At 37.8% G+C, this 25,626-nt stretch overlaps 4 protein-coding genes and 4 long non-coding RNA genes across 24 annotated transcripts; 4 read left to right on the top strand and 4 right to left on the bottom strand.

The window, feature by feature from the left end:
- The first annotated feature begins 153 nt into the window (after positions 1-153).
- Positions 154-5,366, top strand: LOC116929581 (chorion peroxidase). Of its 2 annotated transcripts, none has more exons than XM_032936844.2 (13): positions 154-324; positions 398-570; positions 1,201-2,124; positions 2,237-2,361; positions 2,459-2,610; positions 2,674-2,882; positions 2,966-3,139; positions 3,210-3,596; positions 3,671-4,016; positions 4,085-4,261; positions 4,345-4,694; positions 4,772-4,877; positions 4,944-5,366. In XM_032936844.2, exons 3-13 carry the CDS (start codon positions 1,899-1,901, stop codon positions 5,020-5,022), a joined length of 2,331 nt encoding a protein of 776 aa, XP_032792735.1. In that variant the 5' UTR covers positions 154-324; positions 398-570; positions 1,201-1,898; the 3' UTR covers positions 5,023-5,366. The 2 variants fall into 2 exon arrangements, with proteins under 2 accessions (XP_032792735.1, XP_045034466.1); XM_045178531.1 differs by having other exon boundaries at positions 666-2,124.
- Positions 5,367-6,544: 1,178 nt separating this feature from the next.
- Positions 6,545-9,449, bottom strand: LOC116928411. Of its 9 annotated transcripts, none has more exons than XR_006650165.1 (10): positions 9,326-9,449; positions 8,766-8,915; positions 8,398-8,699; positions 8,223-8,326; positions 7,928-8,026; positions 7,737-7,824; positions 7,580-7,675; positions 7,154-7,503; positions 7,015-7,074; positions 6,545-6,943 (listed from the first exon to the last, which is right to left on the bottom strand). It is a non-coding gene; the product is annotated as an uncharacterized LOC116928411 (long non-coding RNA). The 9 variants fall into 9 exon arrangements; XR_006650160.1 differs by having other exon boundaries at positions 8,398-8,507; positions 8,589-8,699; positions 8,766-9,417; XR_006650159.1 differs by having other exon boundaries at positions 7,154-7,303; positions 7,359-7,503; positions 8,766-9,414.
- Positions 9,450-9,894: 445 nt separating this feature from the next.
- On the top strand, positions 9,895-11,665 carry LOC116928395. 8 transcript variants are annotated; one of them, XR_004397177.2, is made up of 7 exons: positions 9,895-9,950; positions 10,383-10,440; positions 10,509-10,557; positions 10,685-10,773; positions 10,893-10,977; positions 11,081-11,150; positions 11,228-11,665. It is a non-coding gene; the product is annotated as an uncharacterized LOC116928395 (long non-coding RNA). The 8 variants fall into 8 exon arrangements; XR_004397174.2 differs by having other exon boundaries at positions 10,669-10,773; XR_004397172.2 differs by having other exon boundaries at positions 9,898-9,950; positions 10,368-10,440; positions 10,669-10,773.
- Positions 11,666-12,818: 1,153 nt separating this feature from the next.
- On the bottom strand, positions 12,819-13,850 carry LOC116928544. The gene is made up of 3 exons (XR_004397299.2): positions 13,604-13,850; positions 13,030-13,175; positions 12,819-12,968 (listed from the first exon to the last, which is right to left on the bottom strand). It is a non-coding gene; the product is annotated as an uncharacterized LOC116928544 (long non-coding RNA).
- Positions 13,851-13,923: 73 nt separating this feature from the next.
- Positions 13,924-15,593, top strand: LOC116928543 (filament-like plant protein 2). Its single transcript, XM_032935636.2, has 6 exons — positions 13,924-14,135; positions 14,203-14,355; positions 14,429-14,685; positions 14,757-14,838; positions 14,902-15,250; positions 15,312-15,593. The coding sequence occupies exons 1-6, from the start codon at positions 14,070-14,072 to the stop codon at positions 15,482-15,484; spliced, it is 1,080 nt and encodes a 359-aa protein (XP_032791527.1). The 5' UTR covers positions 13,924-14,069; the 3' UTR covers positions 15,485-15,593.
- LOC116928542 (allantoicase) lies at positions 15,524-18,557 on the bottom strand. The gene is made up of 11 exons (XM_032935635.2): positions 18,296-18,557; positions 17,964-18,026; positions 17,802-17,838; positions 17,252-17,302; positions 17,138-17,164; positions 16,907-17,008; positions 16,754-16,842; positions 16,499-16,693; positions 16,314-16,432; positions 16,204-16,244; positions 15,524-16,143 (listed from the first exon to the last, which is right to left on the bottom strand). Exons 1-11 carry the CDS (start codon positions 18,401-18,403, stop codon positions 15,746-15,748), a joined length of 1,230 nt encoding a protein of 409 aa, XP_032791526.1. The 5' UTR covers positions 18,404-18,557; the 3' UTR covers positions 15,524-15,745.
- A 78-nt stretch (positions 18,558-18,635) lies between these two features.
- Positions 18,636-19,233, top strand: LOC116928545. The gene is made up of 2 exons (XR_004397300.2): positions 18,636-18,688; positions 18,868-19,233. It is a non-coding gene; the product is annotated as an uncharacterized LOC116928545 (long non-coding RNA).
- Positions 19,013-25,572, bottom strand: LOC116928541 (cilia- and flagella-associated protein 57). The gene is given in 22 exon segments (XM_032935633.2): positions 19,013-19,697; positions 19,844-20,044; positions 20,117-20,256; positions 20,325-20,400; positions 20,468-20,611; positions 20,677-20,827; positions 20,903-21,184; positions 21,260-21,444; positions 21,526-21,657; positions 21,659-21,712; positions 21,714-21,878; positions 21,947-22,120; positions 22,181-22,393; positions 22,455-22,481; positions 22,483-22,875; positions 22,946-23,299; positions 23,301-23,325; positions 23,404-23,593; positions 23,658-23,739; positions 24,185-24,545; positions 24,609-24,837; positions 24,907-25,572. Coding segments are annotated over 21 exon segments (3,633 nt in total). The 5' UTR covers positions 24,809-24,837; positions 24,907-25,572; the 3' UTR covers positions 19,013-19,613.
- Between the last annotated feature and the right edge of the window lie 54 nt (positions 25,573-25,626).

The raw sequence follows: 25,626 nt of genomic DNA, 5'->3' as shown, positions 1-25,626 counted from the left end.
AAAAAAATTATACAAAATTGAAAATGACTTTTATTCCTCAAAATATTAAGGGTTCACATTTCAATACAACATCAATAGACATGAAAAGAAATTGTCTAGAAAAAAATTACAAATTGTCAACGTTGTTATTGGGGAAATGCAATAGCAGACTCTGACATGGCCATCTATTTACACATTGTGTAAAATTGCAAGTTCAGGAGAGCATGTTCTGTAGCGAAAAGCATCATGGTGGTACTTGAACCGCTTGAACTTTCTATTAATGAAAGTTTTCTTCGTCCTATACGTACGATATATCGTGGCACCTACGCAATCGTGGTTTCCTAGGTTTGTCAGTTTAATAGCCACTAGAATTTTAATGCCAAACAATCAATTTGTTAATTCTTATTTGAAATTCAAGTGTTGCTGAGTTAAGTGCAACAGCAACTTAGGTGTGAAAACCATGTTAACAATAGCATTGCATGTTGTACCACTTTCAAAAATCCTGGTTAGTTGCAACACCGGAAATCAATCTGGATTTGCCAAGTGGTTCGAGAATCCAGATGATTCCTTGACTCTTAAACAATGTTAGCAGTAAGTAACCATTATCTGGAAATAAAGAATTTTCATTCAATTTGGTTCACATTTCAGTAACTTACTTTTTAAAATTCTGTAATGTAAAAATGTAGTAAGATAGGAATCTAGGTGGTTCACTAGGGTCTCCTTGAAAGATATAAATATCCTTGCAAGTAAGAGTCTGATTTCTAAATTACTTTGGGTTAGGCCTATTAGCACTATGCCTTTGTATTTGTAATAGCTCATGCCGACTTGTCTGAACATTCAGGTTTAATATCCCACAAGATTTTTTTTAAATTCTCACCTGAAAATGTTCAGTAACAAAGCATCCATATCCACAGTTATTTGAAAAAAGGTATTCTATTAGATTGTAGTGGTTTAATAGGAATTGGACCAACTCAATATACTCTAGTATGTTCTTGTGAACCACATGTTCTTTTGGTTTGTGGTTACCTAATTACAATGTAGAAGTGGTGGTTCACTGATATAGCACTCTTATCCCTTATTAATGCTTGATGATCAGCTATCACCAGCAAAATAACCTATATTTTACGTTAATCCATCTTTCCCTATCACATATAGATTAGATCCCTGTTAGCACTTTGAAATTTTGTAATTTGCGATCCAAAAAGTAGTTTTTTTTTATAGGTGCCAGAAACATCTATTGAATCGAACTCACGCGAACGGAGTTGCGATTTCCTCGGAATGTTTTGCATTAAACTATTTGTGGGATAATGGCAGTGTAAAGTGCTATTCAATTCAAGCTTGTCCAATCGGGGACTAAATGAAGAAATCACTTTCACGTATTCTATCTAACAAGCAATGACAACATTACAGGAGCCTTGAAAAGTGGTATTGGTATGTCCTACTTAATGCAAACCTTTATTATTTTCTTTTTTAACCACGGCGAGTTTTGGTGAATAGCTGAACCGCGTTCAATCGTGCTATGCCTTAAATCCTGTTCTCTTTGCAAAACGCATACTCGTTTCTCTCGTCAATACGAATTTCTAGGGATATGGACCTCAAAAGTCGGCAAGTCACACCCTGTCTGAAATGAAACTTGTAAATAGAGTCGCTCGGGGCCTAAATAGCTTACATTTCCCTATGATTGACGAGAATCGAAAACTCATTTAGACATTTCTCAACTTCTCACCACTTTCTTTTCATTGACTCCATAAAGTAATGGCAAGGATATGTTATAAAAGTAGAATCAGTCCGTTGGATTCATATCATATTCAGTTGTTCTGTCCGGCAGTACGGGTCTGAGAATTTAATTTAATTTTTTAAGAAGAATTATTTATTTAAGAACTGTAAATCTTCAGTTAACACAAGAAAACATCCACAGAATGCGGTGGCTTCTACTGATTTTACCTACCATAGTCTGGGCCGTTCATCGTGTACCTCATTCAGTTAGTATTGTGCCAAAGAGTGTTTGTGGAAATCAGTTTGTATGTAAACCAACAAGTCAATGCTCCGTTTGGTATGCCGAATTTTCTCCATTTCCATCAAAACCTTGCTATGACCCTCGAGGTTCTATGGGGATCTGCTGCCCGGACATCCTTCACGTAAAATGTAAGCCTAATCCAGTAATAGAAATTTTTTAAAATTAATTTTCTACTATATATCATTGTATTTTTTTTTTTTTCTAAATTATTGTTTTTATTGTTGTAATGGTGTTAAACAGCAAGAGCAGTCAAGTTTTCGTCAATCCAAAAGACACGCTTACCTTCGCCTGTTCAATATCTCCCGTCGAAACTTTTGGAACAAACTGCACGTGGAGCTCGTGCGGATTTAACTAACATACAAATTGTAAGAAAATATTTATTACTTAATTTTATAATCACGCAAATTAAATAATTAACACATACTTTCATTTTGTTTTTGTCAAAACAAAATAATAATAAAGATCGAGGAAAATCTAAACCGTAACCAGCTTACTATGAACGAAAACTCAATGGCCTGGACCCATTCGCTTAATATGGCCCCATTAGAAATGTCTCGCACTCAGGGAGACAAAGCACTTTTGGTGGTAAATGCTGCCCGTCGTTTGCAAGACAAGTAATTCTCCGCGGATAACGAAGCAAGCTGTGTTGATATCATTCATAGAATTTTTTGTTTAAGGTTGGCGCTTTCACCGGAGCAAGCTGGAATTGCACTGCAAACCATTGACACAAGGTGGAGTTTGCTACAAGATACTTGCCCTTTGCCCCCTACTTGTTTAGTGGGGAAATACCGATCTTTCGATGGAACGTGCAACAACTTGCGGAAACCTTCTTGGGGCAGTGCTCTCACACCACTGGAACGTTTGGCTCCTCCAGTATACGATGACGGTAACTTAAATATATACTGGATTACGTTTCATTTCTGAAAAGCAATCTGATTGTTCATTTTATTTCTTGTTCATTGTAATTAGGTATATGGCACCCCAAAATCAGAAACTTGGGCAAAGAACTTCCAAATGTTCGTGTAGTAAGGAGTGTACTCGTGACAGACAAAAACCACCCAGTTGTGGACATGACTCATATATTGATGCAGTGGGGACAGTTCGTGGATCATGATATGATTCATGTACCCTCCTTCCGCGCAGGTAAAGTTCTATGAAGTGAAATTCCATTCGGGTTTATGAGAGCATTAACTCTTACTTTCGTATCGTTTAGCCAACCAATCGAACATTGAATGCTGCACTAAAGAAGGTGGCGTCTTACCACCAGAAATGCGCCATCCTCATTGTTTTCCTATAGACATACCAGCAAAAGACCCTTTCTATGGTCCTAGAGGCGTACGTTGTTTGAACTTCGTACGTTCAATGATTTCACCTCGGATTGAATGCCGAATGGGTTATGCAGAACAAATGAACGAGATTACTCACTTTATTGATGCATCGCATGTTTACGGACCAACACCTGCTACCGCTTCCAATTTGCGTCAGTTTGCTAGAGGACTCCTGAAAGTTTCGATCATCGAAGGCCGACCATACCTACCAGAAGATCCCCTTGATAAAAGCTGCGTGGGTCGGAAACCTGGATTTGGTTGTTTTCTATCAGGTATCTCATGTACATGTTTACTCATTATTTTGTTTTTAGATATTGGGACGTTTTTCTCATTTGCGTTTCCACAGGTGATACCCGCACTAATCAAATTATGACGCTCACTAGCCTGCATATTATCTTCCTGCGTCAACACAATTCCCTGGCCACTATGCTGGGGTCTATTAATCCGCATTGGAGCGATGAAGTTCTTTATCAGGAAACTCGACGAATTATTGGCGCTTTGATGCAGCACATCACTTATAATGAGTTTCTTCCATCTATACTCGGTCGTCACACAATGGAAATCTACGGTTTGACCCCCCAAACCGTTGGGTATTCATCAAGCTACGACGAAAATGTTAATCCATCTATTACTAATGAATTTGCCGCTGCTGCCTTCCGCATGGGTCACTCCCTCATTCAGGGAGCCATGAAGTATGCTTCGTAGATACACAAATTATTTAGCTCGTCGTCTAATCTTCAATATTTTGTCCGGATTTTAGTCTTGTGGAGGAAGACGGTAAAGTCCGTGTGGAGTTAATGCGTAATTGGTTCAACAATCCCCACTTGCTACGCCGAGCTGGCCAGATGGATGCTGTTTTACGTGGTATGGTTGATCAATGGCCCCAAAACATGGACGAGTGGGTATCAGAAGATGTCACTAATCATCTTTTCCAGAGGTATAAAGATCTACGTAATTTAAAGTAATGTAGGATTCATGGTAAACCCCAGTATCTAATATTACTTACGTTCATAATGAAAGACCCAAAACAGATTTTGGATTAGACCTCGTATCTTTAAACGTATGGCGTGGTCGTGATCATGGATTACCTGGCTATAATACTTATCGTCAAATCTGTGGTTTGTCGCGCATGACAAGTTTTAAACAGCTTTTAGCAGTCATGGATCGTTCGGTAGTGGACCGATTGGCTGCCGTCTATCGTTCAGTCGACGACATCGATCTTTATATTGGTGGTCTTGTTGAACATCACTTGCCTGGCTCCATGCTCGGCCCCGTCTTTTCATGTATCATTGCTGAACAGTTTGCCCGTTTGAAAGAGGGTGATCGTTTCTTTTACGAGCATGGTGGATATCTCAATTCATTTACACCAGGTCAGAAACAATATAATTTAAGCCGTTGATTCCTTGCAAATAATCCTTCATGTTTTCGTGCACATGTAATGTTGCAGCTCAACTACAAGAAATTCGACGAGTGAGTTTAGCTGCTATTATCTGTGACAATGCCGATCACATAGTGAAAATTCAACCATTAGTTTTCCGTCATCCATCTCCAATGTAAGTATGGTTTGACTTAATATTCTTTGCGATACTTTTTGTTTACACGAATTCTGTTTGTTGTAGGAATCCACGCGTTAACTGCAATTCGGCGATGATTCCTCGTCTGAATCTTGCCGCCTGGAAACAGTTAACCCCTTATTAAATATTTCAGTAATATATACGACTAATACCTTTTATTTTTATTTTGAAATTAATAGAAATAACAAAACTCGGCTTATATAATATATTGAAATTAGTTCTTTAGATGTATGTGTAGGCCGTCGGTTGATGGTTACGAAGGATGTGGGTTCAAACCTCATAAGAAAATTTCAATATTTGATTCACCTCGTATGATTTATTCTGTCCGTCTAATTTACGAAATGAATTCTTTCGACCAAAATTCAATATTGTTACAAGTGTGAAAAGTTTATTCACAAGTGATGAGGAAATATAGCGTATATGTATGTATGAATCATGACGTAATTGTAACATCGGCTTTTGACTCTGGAGGATGAAGTTCTCTTTATTTTTTTTTTTAAAGGGGAGTTTTCGGCATCTGTATAAAGAACATGGATATGGGGTAACGCCTCTGCGTACGACTTCAATAATCTTGAGTTCAAATCAAAGCATTGTAGATTACAATTTTTGTTCCATTGATATTGAACTTTATTGAATTTATCGTGGACGACATCCGAAATGAAAATTAATTTACATTGAACCATGCTTAAAAAATGTTCCAAGTGTAAAAAGTTTGTCTTAAATCATTAGGAAATATAGCGAAGTTATAAATACGATTCATAGCTCAATGGTTCAGCGTCGACTTGGTACGCCGGAAGTACAGGTTCGATTCATGTAAGAGTCAACCATCAATATGGAATTATAATATTACTACTGTGCTTGATGTAATATTATGTTTCACGTTTCTAAAAAACAGCTTCAAATGCTTAGTAGAAGGTAAGTTGAATATCGTTAGGGGAACTAAGCCTGGTTACCCAGGTCACCATGTGACCACTTGTACAAGGGTATCTGGTAGGCATTCGTGTCACAGACTATCGTGTGGGATCTTGGGGTTAACTCCCCCAAAATAGCTGTGCTCAGACCACCACAAGGCCAGTTGGAGTACGTGGGAAGGATCCGAGAGATTCGTCGTCAATTTCCCAGGCCATCGCTCGTCTGTTGAGCCATGAGTGGCTTCTGTATCCCCAAATCGACACGTCAAGAACATTTGAAGTGTTTACCTGGATTTTGCATTATGATTAAGTTTTAAACTTATATAGTATGTGAGAAATAGCTCTGTGGTAAAGCGGGGGGATACAAGCCCAAAGGTCTAAGGTTCGATACCTACGTACACGTAGTTCATAAATTTCGTGAAAATTTTGGACTTTTCAGCGTTTTTCTGAAAAATTTGGCGTGGACGGAAAATTTTCACAAAAAATCCGCCGGAAAAATTTTTACGAAAAAAAAATCCGCCGGAAAAAAATTTTACAAAAAAAAATCCGCCGAAAAAAATTTTTACAAAAAAAAAAAAATTCCACCGGAAAAAAAATTTACAAAAAAAAAAATCCGCCGGAAAATATTATTTAAAAAAAATTGTCGAAAATTATTTTTACAACAAAAAAATTTGAATGAATGTACCCGAGGAAATAATTAATGGTTTAAGTGAAATATAATAATAAATTAAAACATTCAATGTGATATTTAAAATTTATTCAGTTGATGATACATAGTTTAATATAAGAATCTCACAATTATTTAATGCGAATATCTCTAGATAAACACGACTCGAAATTTAACCCGTGTTATGACCAATAAATACCGCAAATTCAAAGCGATTAAATATTAATCGTGCATAATAACATTTTGACAAAATCCTTGACCTTTTCAATGAAATGCTGGCAACAGTAATGACTACCACTACCGATTTATCACAAGTAAAGGAAAACAGCGTCACAGAAAACGAGACCCTTTTTTTTTTCAACAGGTAAGAAACTTAAAGTATTGGAAAAATTCGGTTGAGTTTCGAACTAACAATTTTTCTACCTTCAAACAGCCAACTGCTTACTTTTCTGATACACGGCCAACATCTACGTTAAGAAACATTAATGATTGTAATTATTAATCAAAGAATTTTTTTGTTAATGTTTATCACGTATACCTTTTTCACCACCGCAGCTGTTGTCAAGAGATGCCAGCCTTTATTACTATAACTTACTATCTAAAGAAAATGTCACGATCATAAAAGGTTTAAGTCTAAATTCCACGCAGCCAACGAACAAGTATACGCTACGGTTTACTTGTTTTCGTTCCACGGTTCCCAATTTTTCCTCACATCGTTATGGATTGGATACTGTATCCCCACAGGAAAATACGTATGGCACGTGTATGGCACGTATACGTCACGTTAATAACTTCAATAGAACCATCATTTGCTGTTACAGAACCACCTAAAACAGAGAAGGAAATTCCAATATTAGTTCCATGACCTGATCAAAATCGTACCTTGAACGTTGTAGAATCAAGGTTGAAATAAATTTGAAACAAAAATATGCAAAAGATACGCACGTCCACCGCATTTTAACTGAATTCAGTTGAAAACCCACAGTATTAACCAGCCGGGAAACCTCGACAGTACACCAGACAAAATCTGGAAAGACAAACAGGAAATGAAAAATACAACGATTTCAATACAAAATAAAAACCATGAACAATTAAACGGTTACGGTCAACACGGCCTTCAGCAACAGCTCCAAAACGTTCCACCATGACGAGAAAAAGAAACGGTTATGGTTCATTCCATGTACTCCATTGCATGACACCTTATTACAAGCAAATTTATTATTTTAGCACACAAGACTAAACCTACACATTTCTGCATACCAAGAACCAGCATCAGCACACAACACATCCAATCAACAGAAGAGTGCAACAGGAACAAAAGTGCTCCTACAACCCCATATAACGCTCTCTAAAAATAATTTTAAATATAAAAATTCCAAGTATCAATCTTTAAAGTTCACCAAAATCATTTATCACATAATAAAAAAAGAACATAGAATATTTGCTTTTACCTGCAGAAGATAAGGATGAATTGCAGCATATTGCCGGCAAGCAAATTGCCATCATGCCAGAAAAAATTCACTATCAACAACTGCAAAATAGATGGGTACCTGGAAAGAAAAAGCAATCTGATCACTACTAAGTTAATTTCTGACAAATACCTAAATCGTCAAAAATATAAATAACTACCATCATTTACAGTATAATTGTTTTCTGTAACTGACTAACTATCAAATTCAATCAAGTTAATCATTAAACGACACATTCGTAGACCTAAAGATAAGCTCATAGATTATTCCTACATACCTGTTCGCAACACCACAATGAAGAAAAATTGTCATGTTCTCAATAGGAAGACGCAAGCAAGGTAGCCGGACGATTTGAACCAGAGATGACCACTCCCCTTTTTGCTGAAAGAAAAAAAAAAAAGGGGGGAATGTCTCCAACTCCACTTTTATTTTTTTAAGTATTCCAACTATACCAATAAGTAGAACTAGCAAAGAATGTGGTCTTCCTTGAGCAAAAAAATCTCTTCCAGCATTGCAATTGCATGGTGATGCATCTAAAAATCTATTTAAACTATCTGTTGAACTAGAAGCCCCAAAATTGTAAAGTTATCCAACAATCACTTTGTTAAAGCAAAGCAAAAAGTCAACATGTAATATGCCATACAATTTTCAGAATTAGTTTAAACTGCTTAAGCCACAATCACCAGCAATAAGATCCAGTACACACAGGTGCCAGAAGAGTGCTAGTTCCAATTGTTACATAATTTAATCCAACCTAAAACACAATTCTCATAATTACAATCAGACAAATTAAATATATCAGGTGTCTAAAAATACTTACATAACAAGACACTTCCAACATGATGAAATGAAGTAGCAATGATCATGTTTGACATTATGCTATCATGCATCATGCCTTCATGTTTAATATCATGCTACCATATCACAAAGAATACCATAGAATTGTTAAACATGTTAGAAGCACTTATACCTGCAGAATGTAAGCATGGATAACATATCAGAGACTGCTTATGAAGCATTGAATCAGCAGACGTGGTCTAACAACCATCAACATGCAAGAATCAATACCAAACTATATGCAAATAAAACTGCAAATGCAACATGGGAGCTAAACTGGAAAAGAAAACTCAAACTAGCTTTTGCCAACTTCAACGTTTAGTGAGCTCACAATATTGACAAGTTTATTAAACAAGGCTATAGTATTACATCATAAAAACTTCAACGATTATCTATTAAGTACTCTATTGTAAAAAAACTTCAATCAAACGCGTTAACATTATCTTTACCTGCCTTGATATGAAATGTAAAGGTATTTCAACAATAGACACTACTATAGCGTTCTCTTTCTTAAAGTTTAACAAACTGAATAACCATACGTACCCACGCGCGGCATCTAAATGAACAATAGAAGAGTTTCATATTTTTCCAAAAGAAGACAGGAACAAGGTTGATAGACAATTTTGACACCCTTCCCTTTTTTGGGGGGTAGGGGGGGGGATATTGCAAGATTGCCGGTTTGCAAAACCAGACGTGTTGCGGGCTGCCTTAAAAAATTACAAATTTATTATTACAACAAAATCTAATTTACCACGTGTGGCAAGATCTTACTTTGTTTAATTTTTTCAGTTGGGATGGTTGTAGTTGGGATAGTTTTGAAATGTCATTTCAATTTTCAAGATTTTAAAGGATTTTTTAAAAAGGACATTTCAAAACTATTCCCAAATCCAAATACAGCTCACCAACAAGGTTCGAAAAAAAATTTTACCAAGAGTTATCCTGCCACACGCGGTAATTTGATTTTATTGTAATACATTGAAATTTTTTAAGGCAACACGGCCAGTTTTGCAAACCGGCAATCTTGCCCTGTTAAAAAAAAAAGGAATTTCCGGTCAAAATTGTTCGGCAACCTTGTTTGTGTCTTCTTAAGGAAGAGTGTGAAATTATCAATCCTTATTAAAGTGCCGCGCGGTGGTGCGTGCGGTTCTGTCTTGTATTCTAAAATCAGGTAAGTGAACGTTAATTTGGTAGTATCGTTTTGCAACATCCTTCCATTTCATACCAAGCCAGCTATTGATAATGAAAATGTGTTCGATTGAAATATGATGTTTTTATTTAATTATTCTTCTGCAGGTAAAAGAACAATTTACATGTTTTTCCTTTGTTTTATTTTTTGTTATTTAAATTTACTATGGTGGTTACTAAACTTTTCGTGGCATTTCATGTTGAACTCTGTTACGTAAGGCTTCTCTATACCTATGTATTAACAAGAAATAGTTGTTCCTGTTGCTAGGTTCTGTTGTGTTGTGTGCTGGGTGCTTTTGGTACTTGTGAAGGCAAAATATGTATTGGAAATTTGAAAACTACATGTAATTTTTTTAAATAGGCTTGTATAACTGTACAATTTGCGTTCTTTTCATTCCAGTGCTTTCATCTGCAGGTTTGTGTTAGACTAGGCTTTTCCTGTCACAGATTTTGGAAATGTGATACTGGCTGAGGTTTCTTAAGCATAGATTTAACTACATTTAGGTTTACTTGTTTGTAAACATGTGTTTGTTATTTAAAGGTGTGCTGGGATGTCTTGGTTGGTGCAATCAGCTCACGCATATTTAGAGGTTCGAAATTTATTTGATTTCTTTTCTTTAGTTTTTACTTTTGATTTGCTTGAATTTTATTTATTTTATTTTTATCATGTCGTTGCATTTTTCTTTGTTTGGATTTACGAGGCGAGTATGTTTTTAGGTTCGAATTATGGCTGACGTGTTAATAGCCGATGACTTGCGGATTTTATAAGAGATTTGGATCTTTGCCGAATTTGGATCCCATAAATTGTACGTACATTTTAATTTTGCATACATGGAAAATATTTCGATTTATTGAAATTCTAACAATTGTTACGTTTAGCTGATAAGATTACAGAAATCAATGTTGGATTTTTTTATTTTTTTAGGTGGTTTTTAAAATGCAGGATTGTGGCAAAATGTTTCTATTGGATGTTCATTAGCTGGGAGTTCTAGTGCCGAACCCATTTACCGGTGAGATCCTAGTGAACAAGCGATAAAGAATTACGATAGATAATTAAAATTTACATACAATTAGATTACTTAAAATAATTTAATGTTTTTTTGTTTTTTTCAGGGGGTTAAATCGAGTTTACATTATAAATGATAGATGACATTCCTTGTCGAAAACATGTGTGGTGAGAAAGGTATTTTTTACACAAATAACAAATGTTATAATAATGTGCTATCGTATTAATGGAAAATAATGATCGAAACGGAAAAGGAAAATGTTTGTTGACTGGTGATAGAAAAATTTACGGTACTACGAGGCTCGTCCTGAGATTTTGCGATGCATCGAAGTTTTTCCAATACTTAAGTTATCTCACTTGTTAAAATGGATTTCAGATAATGTTCGGATGATTTTGTAATCTGTGACCCTGTTTCCGTTGTCTTGTGATATGTATGTGACGGCATAGATGTTGTATATTCCGGGAAAGGGATGCGGAAGGAAAGTCCTATGGTTTCATCGAGTTGTATTGTATATCGACTAGTGTTGATTGCTTGACAAGCGCTTTGTCGTTTTGCTTACCTTCCGGCATTTATTCATGTTTCCCTGGCTAATGTGCAAATCCCTATAAAATCATACATGAAATGTGACGAAATATTACATGTATAGGTCTATATATACAATAAAATAAATATCGAAAAATATGCATTTAAATCATTCTTTTGATTACAACATCAATATGCAGCGGAATAATTACCATATAATTTAATGAACGTTTTTATCCGGATAAAATATTTCGAAAAATTTTACTTTTTCAGAAGAATTATTTCCGGGGAAATTTTTTTTTCGGAAGAAATTTTTTTATCGGAAGAAATTTTTTTTTCGGAAGAAATTTTTCCTGGGAATTTTTTTTTTTTTTTCTGAAAAATTTTTTTCCTGGATTTTTTTTTTTTTTTCCTGCAGAAATTTTCTTCCACGCAAAAATTTTTGTATTTACCAAAAAAACCCCAAAAATAATTAAATATTTAGCAATTCATCTATATGGGATTCGAGCTCTGGACCTTTGGTTTACCATGCCGCCTCTCTACCGTTGAGCTACAACTGATATAATATTATAGTTTATTTCTTCATCATAACGCAAAATCTACGTAAACACTTGAAATGTTCTTGAAGTGTCCATTTGGGGATACAAGGGCCAGTCATGGCTCAACAGACGGGCGATGGCCTGGGAAATTGACATTGTGTCTCTCGGACCCCACTTAAGTGGTCGTGTGGTGGTATGAGAAATCAGGCACAGCTACCCTGGCGGAGTTAACCCATACTACGGTCAGTAACTCGACTGCCTACCAGAAGCTAACTGGTCACATGATGGTCTGGGTAGCCAGGCTCAGCTCCCCCTAACGGAGTTCACCCCCAAGACGCCTACCTGGTATTGGTAGCTATTATTATAGAAACTTACAACATAATGTTAACTCTAATTGCAATTAAATCACAATTAGATCATAACATTTTCATAAAGCCAATAGACTCTTATAGGAATCGAACCCTGGACTTTCGGCTTTCCATCCCGATGCTCTACCGTTGAGCCACGATTCATATATTTTATCAAACCATTTTTTCTTGTATCTTGAAGACACGCTTCTTTTACTTAGAAAATTTTTGTGTCTTATAATTGTCAGTAATATCGTGTCGTGCCTTTGGAAGACAAGGAAAAATAATGAATTTGAATGTATAACTCACGGCTCAATGAGCATCGGCAACGCACGCTGAAGGTTAAGGGATCGGGTCCCACAAGATTTAGACTACCAACTACAAACGTTGGGTATTTCCGATTGTTTCCAAACGTCAGCATTGACAAAAATTCCAGTCTCATTCTTAAACCTCATTTTTGATTTATAACATCAATCGCCTAGAAAAAGATACATTGAAAATCCTAATGGCGAACTTTGGCTTCCGTGTAGGTGGGCCCAAACCATCGCCTCCATTAACAAGGTCGATGATCTCAACTATGGAATTCCTTACGATAACAAAGTTCTACTCATATATCAGCACTTTAAGACATATTTCAATAGTATTACCTTTTAACATTTCAATAATAATATAAGGATTGTGCTTCACTGGAACCAGGAAGATAAAATCCAAAATCCTTGAGCTTATCCCAAGGATATGATCCTGACCCTGTTCTTTTCTGGATTTCATCTCTTGGACGCAAGGCTTCCATGTTCTAGATTCAACAAAAAAGAAGAAAAAGAAATGTACTTATTTCCATCATCAGAGCCGGGGTAAATAGGCGTGACGCATTTATAATTGGTCGCGCCTATTGGAGTCCGTAATCCGGACTCCTCTAGTGTCAAAATTTGCTATTGGAGTCGGTAAAACCAGATGGCTCTGGTGTTGCGTCTAGCAGACCAATTTTTTAATGTTTTTAAGTTGAAATTAAGGGCTGACGGTTTTGTTTGAATGTAACACTTCCTTAACCTAACCTAACCTAACCCAACCCCCAGTCCATGCAAAAGCTATCACTTTTCGTCGCTAGGCGGTGATACAGTTTACATTTACGGACTCGAGCGACAGAGCCATCTGGATTTACGGACTCCAACAGCAAAATTTGACAGTAGAGGAGTCCGGATTACGGACTCCAATAGATTTTACCTTTATAATTCCCAGTGGTCAAAACTCAAACCGGATAACACTGCCTACAATGCGGAGCTCACAAAAGAAAATCACTACGTTGACAGTGTCACAGATTGCAACCTATGATTCTGACGCTGGTAAACGAAAAACTGTCGCTATCGTATATGAGTTAAGGAATCAAATTAAAGCATAAAGATAAAGCTAAGGCCGGGTTCTATGATTCTGGCAAGAGTTTCTCTGTTGTTTCTCTGCTGCTGTTGCTGGCCCTGGCCCTGCTGCTCCCTCTATGACTCTGCTCTGGCCTCTGGCTAAGGGCTAAAACAGAGGTGGTGAGAATAGACTTCAGTAGTTTTTCTCCCTAAAATCCAGTCGATTCAAAATTTTCTTTCTCGAGACTTGAGGAACAATTTAATCTGAGAGCTTAGATTGTTACATGCTATGGTTTAACCACCTTTGCAGGCAATTTTAACATTACGTACTGGAAATGCCACGGGATTTCTCCCAGGAATCCCTTGTCACGCCATTTGACAGACGTATTGATTTCTTGGAGGTATACGTTCGTGCCTAAACTTTGCCATGTATCTCATGAATAACAGTTATTTCCTTCTTACGTTAAGAATGAATTGTGTAAAAAAGATGAAATGATAAAATCATTGAAAATCCTAAATGAGATGGGACAGAAGGAATTAAACCAAATCAAAATGGAACTGTCTGTTGCCAAATCGTACATCAACAGTCTCCCTACTCTAGAAGAAGTTGGCAAACTTAAGGTACTTATTCAGTAATCAGGTTTGATTCAACATATTTCATAATTACATACAAATAGATTTTTATGGTTTGCAGAATGCCTTATCTGACTTGAATGATGAAAAACAACAACTTACTTGCGATCTCTATACTCTCAAAGAATTGAACTCAGAGTTAACTTCCAAAATTTCTGCTTTGCATAAAAAAGGAATTGAAAATAAAAGTGAGCTTCAAAATAAAACAGCTGAAGCTGATGCTCTCAAGTACACCATTAAACTTTGGGAGAACAGGAGAAGAGCTGCACAACAAGCAGGGCATGTAACTGTTGAAGACATCATGGCTGATAAAATGAAGTAAGCTTTGAAACAGTTATAAGACACAAAAATAGTGAGCCATCTTCCATTTGTTTCTGTAATAAATATAGGCTAGAAGAACAATTCCAAGATATGTTGAAAATAGCAGCATGTCGGGAGCAGTTTTTTAAAGCAAGGATAGACAAAATGAAGGTATTAGTTTAAATATAATTCATACATTTTGTGAATTTTTTACTAACCACTCTTCATAATTAGGACAAAGTGGAGAAACATAAATATACGGTCGATACGCAGCTAGAAATATGTTCCTCATTACGTGCTAAGACTGAACGATTTAAAGCTGAATTAGAAGAAATTCGATTAGAAAATAATAAGCTAAACGAGACCAAGAAGGACTTAGAAAAGAACTTCGCTGCCCTTGCTGTAGAACTCGGAGAACTTAAGGCTGTTGAAGTCATTTGGAAGAAAACCGATAGTGACGTAAGACAGTGTATCGTAGACATTTCAAAATGCCAGAAAGCTGCTAGAAGATTAATTGTATTCATTAACAACGCTATAAGCAAACAATTCCTAGACCCTGCTTTACTCTTCTCTTCGTGTGATGGTACAGCGCAAGTAATATCTTTAGTACCCATACGCCTTACTCAAATATTCTTTTGCACTAGATGATTTGGAATACGAGGATGAAGATAACGAAAATTTGGAAAAAAGCGCACAAATTCGTCTCAATGAAATCGAAATTCTCAACAAACACATAAAGGAGTGCCAGAAAATGATCACAGAAATTTACGTCTCTAAACTCAGTACGTTGGGGGATAGTCAGTGCCAAATCCAATGATAGAATTTTCCAAGTTTGTCTACAGTAAAAAAAAAAAAAGAAAGCTCTTGCTATGTATTATAATTTGTAAAATAAACCAACAGCGAAAGATGGAATAATGAACAATCAATCTGAATTTAAATTTTTCCTTCTCAATAACTCAAACCACTAAGCAAATTTTCCCCCCAGAAATAAAAATTCTAAAATGTCTCATTACCCCATGGCAGTGAAGTTATAAACCTGTTGTGGAAAGAATTTTGGAATAATTTTGGTTAAACAATTTCAAATCGAAGGGTTAGCACGAACGGGTCCTTCATTCTTTGAAGGACGGATGTGTCCCCAAACACGCAGTCGACTTATCCCTCCGTCTGGTGCCATAACCAGGCGAATAAGATTAACAGTACCATGAGGCTGAATAATTGAAGCTCCTGAAAAATAGTGAGGTTTATTGGGTAGGAGCTTTTGATTTGACAGGATTGTCTTCCAGGGTTCTCCTTCCATTTTCATTAATTTTTCCTCCTCTCCGGCTGGGGCAAAGCAGCCCTCCAAAAGGCAATAATCAGGAAAGTTGCACTTGAAATGATGAGTATCAACCTCTACTGCAGTGACGATACCACAGTGTCCAAGGCGAAAACAGGCCCACTCTTTCCCCGTAACAACTAAGTGACCATTAATGTCCTCTAAAGTTTGACACTAATAATGAGAGTTTGAAACCATTAAAACAAATTAAGATATCCAACCTTCAAGAATACAGGGTCTGTCCAGTCTTCTAGCTGTTTCCCTACAAATTGAAGCAATATTGTTTAATCTTTCGAACTTAACAGAAAACGAATCCATAAGAACAACATACCAGCCGTCATACATGCCGGTACCTCTTCCGGGGCTGATTAGATTCTTGGGATTACCAAAATGCGCATCACTGAATCCGATACATTCCCCGCCGTTTGATAAGGCTACTAAATCCACCCGCTACAAATAGGAAATTAATCGGTGATCATCACCAGGTTAAACTGTTTATAGTCTTAAAAGGCATACTTCGGATGTAGGTACGGTTGTCCAGTCGAACTTCGGTAAACCATAAACGCGAAGTCGCGCAACACCTCCATCGGGGTACAAATTAAGGCGAATATGGGTGAACCTGTCGTTACGATTCTGCGAATTGAAATAGTTGTGGCATGTCTCAGGAGTTCCAGGTTTGAGGTCTGACATGGGTACAACTTCTTCCCACAACTACAATAACAATGCAGTACAGAATGAAGAACCTGCAAGAACTATGCGAACGCAACCTACTTCTGTGTGCAAAGCATTAACTGTCACCATTTCATCCAAATAGGCTTGATTTCCAATGTGGGATCGACGCAGCGGTAGTTTTTCTTCTTCTGTAATAAAATAGATTGCGTAGTACACGATGCAAAAATGCTCGAAATTCTCAGTTTTGATTACGTTCAATTGGCAAAACAGCAGCTTGGATTGACATCCTTGGAGGGTAATTCCCTACAAAATAAGATGTATCCACGTCGAAACCGTGCAAACAACCAGGAATACCTAACGGAACGTTTAAAATTATCCTTTGATTTTTAACGTGTTACATGGTTGCATTAATAGTTTTGATATAATTCGACTATGTGGAGAAAAAGAAAAACACGATAACTCAATGGTTTTCGTTCTTCTTACCTAGTTTAATAATGCACCAATCATGTCCTGTTTTGCAAAAAGAACAAAAAAAAAACAATTAAATTAAAACTATTTAACGTAACCCATGGAATACAAAATATAATGATAAATTACCGGCAACTCTTTTACGCCTGGATTCCCATCCGTCCATCCATTTTCCGTAATCTAAAAAAAATGTACTTTACTTGAATTTAGTATTTCATTTCCTCTTCTGTAAATAATAATAATCGCCTGCCAATATAGAGCTCTCTACGCGTCCCTTCGGTAACTCCACGACTCTGATTTTGCCTTTATATCGTATGCGACTAAAAATGAAGTAAATTTGGAAACCATCTCCATTCTAGCGAATCATAAGGGGGTCACGCTTGTTGATTAGGTGGAACTACTATGCATTTTCTGCTTAATGCTACGAAAATGTAAGTACAACGGATGCACACAACTAAATAACTGGTTAATGAAGACTTTTACGCGGTAGCAGATTCCCATAGAAACTAATGCACGTAGAGATATTATTATTAATAATTCAGATGGCTATTACCTGACAATTTGTTTGCTAGCCACATGGTACTTTATGCTGCTGTACTTACAAGTAAATATCAGATATAATGATGCATACAATTAAATGAAGCCTATGTGAGACAAGTTAAGCAAAATGGAGAAAAACCTGTATAAGTTCCTTCACGCCATTCTGGTTTTGTTTCCTAAATAAAATACAAGACATTTTCCATAAGATACCAAAGTAATAATGATAGCCATGTAGTTTGTTTAAGTATATTTGGCTGGCATCAAAGTATAATTTCAGTTAATGAGAAAATTAAAAAGGTACCTTTAACAAGTTTTCTGCTACTGCAAATCCATCATCCGTTGCAAATAAAACTTTTCCACCATTCTATTGTTTTCAAGTTAAAAGACATTTAGAGAAAATACTTGGTATTTCTAAACATGTGTGAGTTCAATAGGAAATTTGTTATAATTTTAAACTGTATTTCCGTTGAAACAAGCATTTTCGTTAGTGGTATAGTAGTGCACGAATGATTACTGGTGTTGTCACACAGTGCTTTGTTACATAGATGTTAGCACAGATGTTAGCATAGATGTTTAACAGAAACCTGGGAGAAATTTATAGATGTGCGACAAGTATAGCAGAACTTAAAATACCTTACAGGCCGCCAAATCGGGTTTGGAAAGAAAATCATGCATAGGAGCATCCGGATTATTGTCACCCTTCGTTAAAGATTCAGTTGTTTCATTGGGCTTGTCATTCATTTTGATCGTAACTCGCGTGTCTCCAAACCTGCTCCAAACAAGCCCGATGTCAACTACAAAAACTATTTAATCTAACTTAGCAAATGTAAACACAAAGGCCTTCACTACTCGCGTTACAGACCACGTTTGGCCACCTCAGTAGTTTTGGTGTTATGCCACGTACCGAGTTTTCGTGGCGCTGTTTACAGGTAATTTTCAGCGCTCCACACGGAGGATGCTTGAAGGTCTATGTCTCATGTTGAATTACAGGAGGTTGGTTCACAACTGCATTACAGATTTTTTAAAGTAAGGTGCAAGGACTAGTTATCCCTATTACATTGCAAACATATAGATTTTCGTTCTGATTATTATATAACAAACATTCCTTAGCGCTTAACTTACTGATTACCAGTTTGTAGCTACCTAAAAAAAAGGGCGCGTGATCAAGAATACATTAAAAGCATTCCTTTTTACAACCATTACAGAATGTAACAGAAAAACGAACATACCACATTCCTTGTGCCAAACCGACTTTCAATGTAGTAATTACTGATGCAACTGAGTTGATCAACGGTATTTAGAATCTAAACACGAGTATGGGACGAAAACAAAAAATAAATAGGAACCAAGTCAACTTCCAGAGCTTTCATTAAAAATTCCACAATGTACAACCTAAAGCAACTATGATTAACACTCAGCAAACAACAAATAACAAACGAGATTTTAAAATGTTTGACTCCAAGACGTGCTAATACAAAGGAAATGTCTTAAACACAGGCTTCGAATAATGAACTATCTTAACAAAATTTATGGAAGAAAGTTTGAACTGTGCTAATAAACCGTTTTAGAAAGAACAGTTTTCGCGTTTTCTTTAAGAGAATATTTACCATGACACTCGAAAAGTATACTGTATTGCCCCGTTTAACAGCCATACGCTTCGTAGCAGGATCGGAGAGCGGCTTTGCTTCAGGTTTGATTATGAAAGCTATTATATGGAATTGTCCTCGACAATTTTGGTAGATCGTTGGCAAATTTTCACTTAGACAAAATCTTGGTAAATAGATATTGAATGGTAACCAACTTTAGTATAATTTAAAACTCACCCAGTATGATAATGTGCTAAAAGCAATAACCATTATAAACATACAATAACCAGTAAGTCACAGGAACAACAAAAAGTTTGGTTTTTCATCTCCATCAGTCTCGACACACCCAAATTAGACAGTAAGATCTATGACACATGTGCTTCTTTTTCATGAATAGTAGAAATTTTTTTCTTAGTGTTCTCCAACTCACTCAGCAGAAGGTTGTTATCCTTGAATTAAAGAAAATGGAATTGAAATTCCTTATTTAGACTAAAGACTGATAGGCTTGAACGATGGAAGAAAGAAATGCGTCGGCTACATTTTACCCGTTCTTAATGAATCCATAATAATCGACCGCGCACCTGTACACATTTACCTTTCGGAGTTTTTCCTGCTTTATCTCGCTTAGTTTTATGGTTTCGGATAATTGGTGACGAAGGGATGCAATCGTGTTTTCTAACGATTCAACTTTTTTAAGTAAATTACATTCGCTGGACGACGGAGTGGTTGATGAAGCCGAGCTTCGAAGAGATGAGCTTCCAAATTGCTCCTTATCGCAGTAGACGTCGTGAATTGCCTGTAGGATGATGAGAAAAAAAATTAATAATAATAAGGACACTATAAATATTGCTAGGACTTTTCAGTATACCGCAAAATAATCCTTCAGTTGTCTCGCATCGTGCAGGTAACTCATTCCTACGTCAAGACAAACCAAGATTTCTTGCAGGCGACCTTGTTGGCATTGAAACTTCTGGCGTAAGCTCTGCAATTCCCCTAGTTGGCTCTTGGCTAATGAGGATTTTTATTAGAAAGTGTGTGTTGTTTTTTTTTTCTTTTTACAATGTTGTTTTGCAAACCTTTGCCTTGCATTTGTTCTGCGGTTCTTCTTAGCTGTTCAATTTCTGTCTGGGCTGACTTGGATCCAGTAACAGCCTTTACGAAATGTTAACATGGTAACGATCAATCTTAATCATTTTCACTAGGCATAGTCATGCAATACCTCTTGCAATTTGCAATGAAGCTTGACGATCTCTGTTTGGCCTTCCAACAATTTTTTTTTAACATCCGCTAACTGTTGCTTTAATTCGATTTGTAATTTGTCGTGCTGCTGCATTTGCAAGACAAGTTTCTGTAACTTGTCATCCTTGCACAAGCCCACCAACCAGCATTAATTACCTACATCACAACATATCTATCAATTGATGTTACCTTTGCTTTGATTATATTGTCTCTTCGTTCTAATTCATCCTGAAGCTCCTTAGTCTCCTGACGGACGGAAGTCAAACATGTTGTTAAACGCGTTGCTTCTGACTGCTGACCAAGGCCATTTAGTCGCAGACTCTCTACTTCTTTTTGCAACCTTAAGCGGAAACAGGAATTAAAACAGTGCATCCCGGAGTTGGATTATTATTTAGCTTCAATCCTAGTCAAATACCCGTTGACAGATTTCTTTAGGATAGCTGTTTCTCCTCTCAGTTTAAGATTGATTTGTTTTTCGGCGCTTAACTGCATTTCATGCCGAGTTTGAAACGATTTTTGATCCGATTCAAATTTTTCTGTTGCCAACTTCAGCGCCGCTTCCAGTCCGGTTACTTTCTTCTTCAATTGAGCTTTTTCATCATCCGATGTTCTGAGAGTTGTATCATATTCTTCACGCAAACGAGATTCGCGCTGGCTTTGTTCCACTGTTAATCGAGCCTCCATCAAGTCCATTTCTCTTCGAGCATTAGACCAAACAAACAGGTAAGTTTCATTTCAATACTCGTACCAATGCAACACAATGTTTTAATACTTGGCATGTTCAATTTTAAGCTGCTCTATTTTGGACTCGAGCGTGTGATGGTGACGATACTCGGAAGCTAGTTTGGAATGATGGGCTTCTTCAAGCCGGCGCCGTTCGTTGTCCCCGTCGAGTCGCAACTGCATCATTTGCTGATGACTCTGTTCCAATTGCTGAGCTAATTTTTTTTCCAATTCCTATTTCCGATATTGAAAAAAAAAAAAAAAAACGTACAAATTTTAATAATTATTTTTTTTAATGCTGGCTTTGGTATTTACCTGGATTTTATCGATAGCTCGATCAAATTGGTCGTGATGACGACTTTCAGCGGCATACGTTTTTTGGCTGCATTCTTGTTCAATAGCTTTAATCTGCAACTCCGTCTGATGCTTGACTTCATCAAGCTGGCGGAATCACATTGTCTAGCTTTTTTCCACGGTCTTCCCAATCCGAACGCAAGACTAGGACACTCGAGGTTAAGCTCGCCCTCTTCTAGTCGTTTGCGGCTAGAAGAATGTATAGGTTGAGTTGCCGTAGCACTTTCATCGCCCAATCGCCACAAACAGATCGAACCATCCTCACAGCAGCTCATCAACATTTGGCCATCAAGTCCCAAAGTCGTTTCAGAAATCTATCCATCCCCAACGCAAAACTTTAACTTATTTGGGGATCATGGAAATAAAGCAGAATACCATCCACCTGAGTAATGGCTCCATACTGAGTGAAATGCTCTTGATAATCCGATCGGGTGTTGATTGGATATTTATATGCTCGCAAACCACCCATGCGTGTTCCCACAAGGATAATTTGTTCTCGGGACAGATAAAAAAGTGAGGTGGCTGATAATTCTGAAGCACGGAGACGACAGACTATCTGCGAATAAATTCATACACATTTTTATGACGTCCGTGCTCAATTGTAACGAATGTTTACCTGTCCATCTCCGGCGACTTCAACGACTTCTCCGTCGATAGAAGCGACAATGAGATGACCATTGGAAATAGCAGCCAGGTCTATCAAACTATTACCGTTGGGTTTGACCTGCATAAGTACTTCATGACTGGTCGAGTCCCATACACAAAGGAGACCATCAGCTCCACAAGAATAAATCCGCTGACCATCTTCACTCCACGCAATTTGATTGATCTGTGACAAAGATTAGTTACTACAGATAAATGTTGCGAAAAAAGAAAAGACATGATTTTACTTCTCCTTTGTGTGCCATGAGAGGCGAACGATGTTTCGAACGTGATGAAATTAATCAACTGTAACGTTGATCCGCGAGTAACTGCGATGCAATTTCCACCTGAATTAAAGGCCAGTTTGCGACAACCTGCCAATATTACTTCCCGTACTAAATGGAAGCGATCTACCAAAACAGAGAAAACTTGGAGCGAGTCGGATGTGGTGATTGCCACATAATGACCCATAGGATGCAGACTTGCACAAAGAATGTCTTCATCCAGGTGCTTACGGAACTGGATTTGTTCTGCAGCCACGTTCCACAAGAAAAGAAACCTGTCTTGGCCAACGGATACGGCATAAGGACGCCAGACGGCTGTCGATAACGACCGGATTTCTCCGCTGTGTGCTAAGCTGATAATGTTCTCCATTTTCACTGGATCATTCTAAACCATCGTCCAAACAGTAAAAGACTATTAACACCAATCGAGGCTTAAGAAATCCATTAGAAAAAACCTCTGAAGACGCATGGTGGCTTAACTCTGTAAACCATATCTGCCCGCGCAATGCAACAGCGACGAACTTCTTCCCGTGCCGCGCTAGGGCAGTCAGAGAACATCTTCCCTTGTCAAAAAGGCTAGAAGTTGGTTCGCTAATAGAAGAGCTGTGGCCAACGTCCATTGTGACGTCACCGGTTGAGGAACTACTAGCTCCACCCGGTTCGTCAGGGGTTAAAACAGCTGCCGTATGATAAACCGTTCCCTTGCTATCACGTGCCTCACTGACGGTCAAAAGATTGAAGCCAGTCAAATGGCAAATCTGATTTAGCCCGATGGGACAAACGGCGCTGATCATTTGCTGTCCAGTTTCAAGCTTCCCTTTTAGCGCTGTCCACTCTTGAGTTGCCATTATGATATTAGAAAATCAATTTAGAAATGAAAGCAGCCGCTGAACAATTGAATGAATCTAGTCACCTGTCGCGGTGGTGAACACGACCCGCCCGAGGATCGTTCGCATCCAGTGGGATCTGAGTCACAATATCGGATTCTTCTATGATCAAAATTTGACCAGCTTTAGTACCTAGGGCCATTCGTGAAGTCGAAATCCAAGAGTGGCAAGTGATGATATGCCCACTTAATTTTGGCTTCATCCCATTTTCGATACCTTAAAAAAAAAAAGTTATGCAGATATAATCAAACGAACGCAATAAAACCATTCCACTGATTACCGTCAGGGGTGAGCCGATAGAAACGTAATGCTCCACCGTAGACAACTACCATACAATGCACGTCCATTGGGTTGAACGATAGCTACACATAAAATAAACAAATTAAAAATATTTTTAATTTAACCATTTTATTATTTGAGTGGCTAATAAAGCACTTTTGAAGGAAGTCACTGTAGACATAGTCCGCTTTTCAGAATGGCCAGACAAGTCATAAAGCGGGCTATGTTTTGCTTAATAGTGTGCTCTCTTTTTGTGTCCCGTTTGATCGATAGTCAAGGAACACAAACAGCACCAGAATAAATAGATGTCACCATGTCATACAACAACATCAATAGGGCCAATGCAGCAGTTACTATTTGGTTCTTATTGCTCATCCACATGCAATAGCAAACTTGGAGTTGAGAGCACACGCGAGTTTCACGTCACTTCTTATTGGCGTGTTTACTTCTTCGCTTGTTTTTATTCACCGAGCAGGTTAGTTAAAAAAGTTGAAAACCATAGCAAACAGCTTTTTTTTTCTTGCATACTTGTGGGTTAGTTGCGGGAAGGCTCGGCAATCCAAGGCTGACAGACGCTAGAGTTTTGCCCGTACGCCACAGGTAGACGGTGATGGAGTAGCTTTGATGACGGGCTGTGGGACTAGTCGTGGTGTTGCTAAGATTTAGGCTAGAAACGGGTAGATCAGCGGCATGGCTGTGCTCCTTCTGCAGCTGCTCAGGCAGCAGAGTGGCAAGTAATTTAGCATCGGCAGAAAAAGCCAATGCTACGGCTTCTTCGTGATGTTGAGACGCTACGTGAACTGGAATGGCTTTTCTTCGGCGCGTTGGCATCATTTCGTAAATCACTAAATTACTCTTTGGCCCAACTTCCAACGTGGCCATCACTTGTCTTGAAAAATCATCCAATTCGTTAAGTGAATCTCTTAAAAAATTGGCAACAAACATATCTTACGAATCAGGGCTGAGGGCAAAAGCTGCCGTAGCCATAGAGCTATTCCGCGGAGGCAAAAACGTTTGAGTTTGGTTCATCCAGTTGTATATGACGATAACTCGCCCCGAAATGTAAACCATCTGGTGATTGTCCAACAATGCGACGGAGCCAGTGCAAGGGGCTAATAGCCGTAAGGCGCTTGCTGTGAACTCGAGATGCATTTCTTCGAGATTGTGGAAGAAATGGTACGCTGTAAAACAAAGATTGACTTATGCACTTTCTTTTCCCTCCCAAACAATTCTATGAATTACGAACTTACAGATCCAAAAGACAAATAAAAACTATCGTCACCAGTCAACGGGACGAGACTGATGCGATCCAATAAAATGCTGACTCGTAAGTCACCTCAAATTGCCGGAAAGGTATCTGGTCTGCTTCTGCGAGAATTATCGAGTCCCGTGGTCGATCACTTTCCACAGTCGACTGCCAGTTCGACTGGGGGATCGTATCTCACCTGAAACGAAACTAACGATCAAACTAGTTGTTACCATGGCGATTTTTATACCTTTGAATCCGCCGGATCCGGGCTTCTGGCATTCAGTAGGTAGTTCCATTGATGAAAGGCAAACACGAAGCGTAGGAGGCCCCATCAAGGACGAAAAATCCTACGACTTGACAGGCATCGCCCGTCATTTTGAACAATACATAGTGTCAGTGATTTTCAACTTGGGGAAAGATTAAATGCATTTAACTGTACTTAACTTTGTACCTGGAATTTCGGTAGCGCTGTAGTATTTGTATAGGCGACTAAACACGGCCACTTGGACGCAATATAAAAACCAATCATAAACCTAGGGGCGGAATAGTCAGGGAGGAAAACATGGCATAGTCACATGTACCAACTTTATTGGTACGCCGAAACTGGTACTTTCGTTGGAAGAGGACTGTCATTAAAGACACGTTTTTTTTTCCTGCTTACCTGCGCAACAAAAAGAAAATATTACAAGTTAGTTCAACAAAATTGATGCAAGAAACAGTA

This window comes from Daphnia magna, linkage group LG8 (assembly GCF_020631705.1).
Source record: "Daphnia magna isolate NIES linkage group LG8, ASM2063170v1.1, whole genome shotgun sequence".
NCBI classification, from domain to species: Eukaryota; Metazoa; Arthropoda; class Branchiopoda; order Diplostraca; family Daphniidae; genus Daphnia; species Daphnia magna.
Note: the sequence above shows the minus strand (reverse complement) of the source record. Positions and strands in the feature narration are given on the sequence as shown.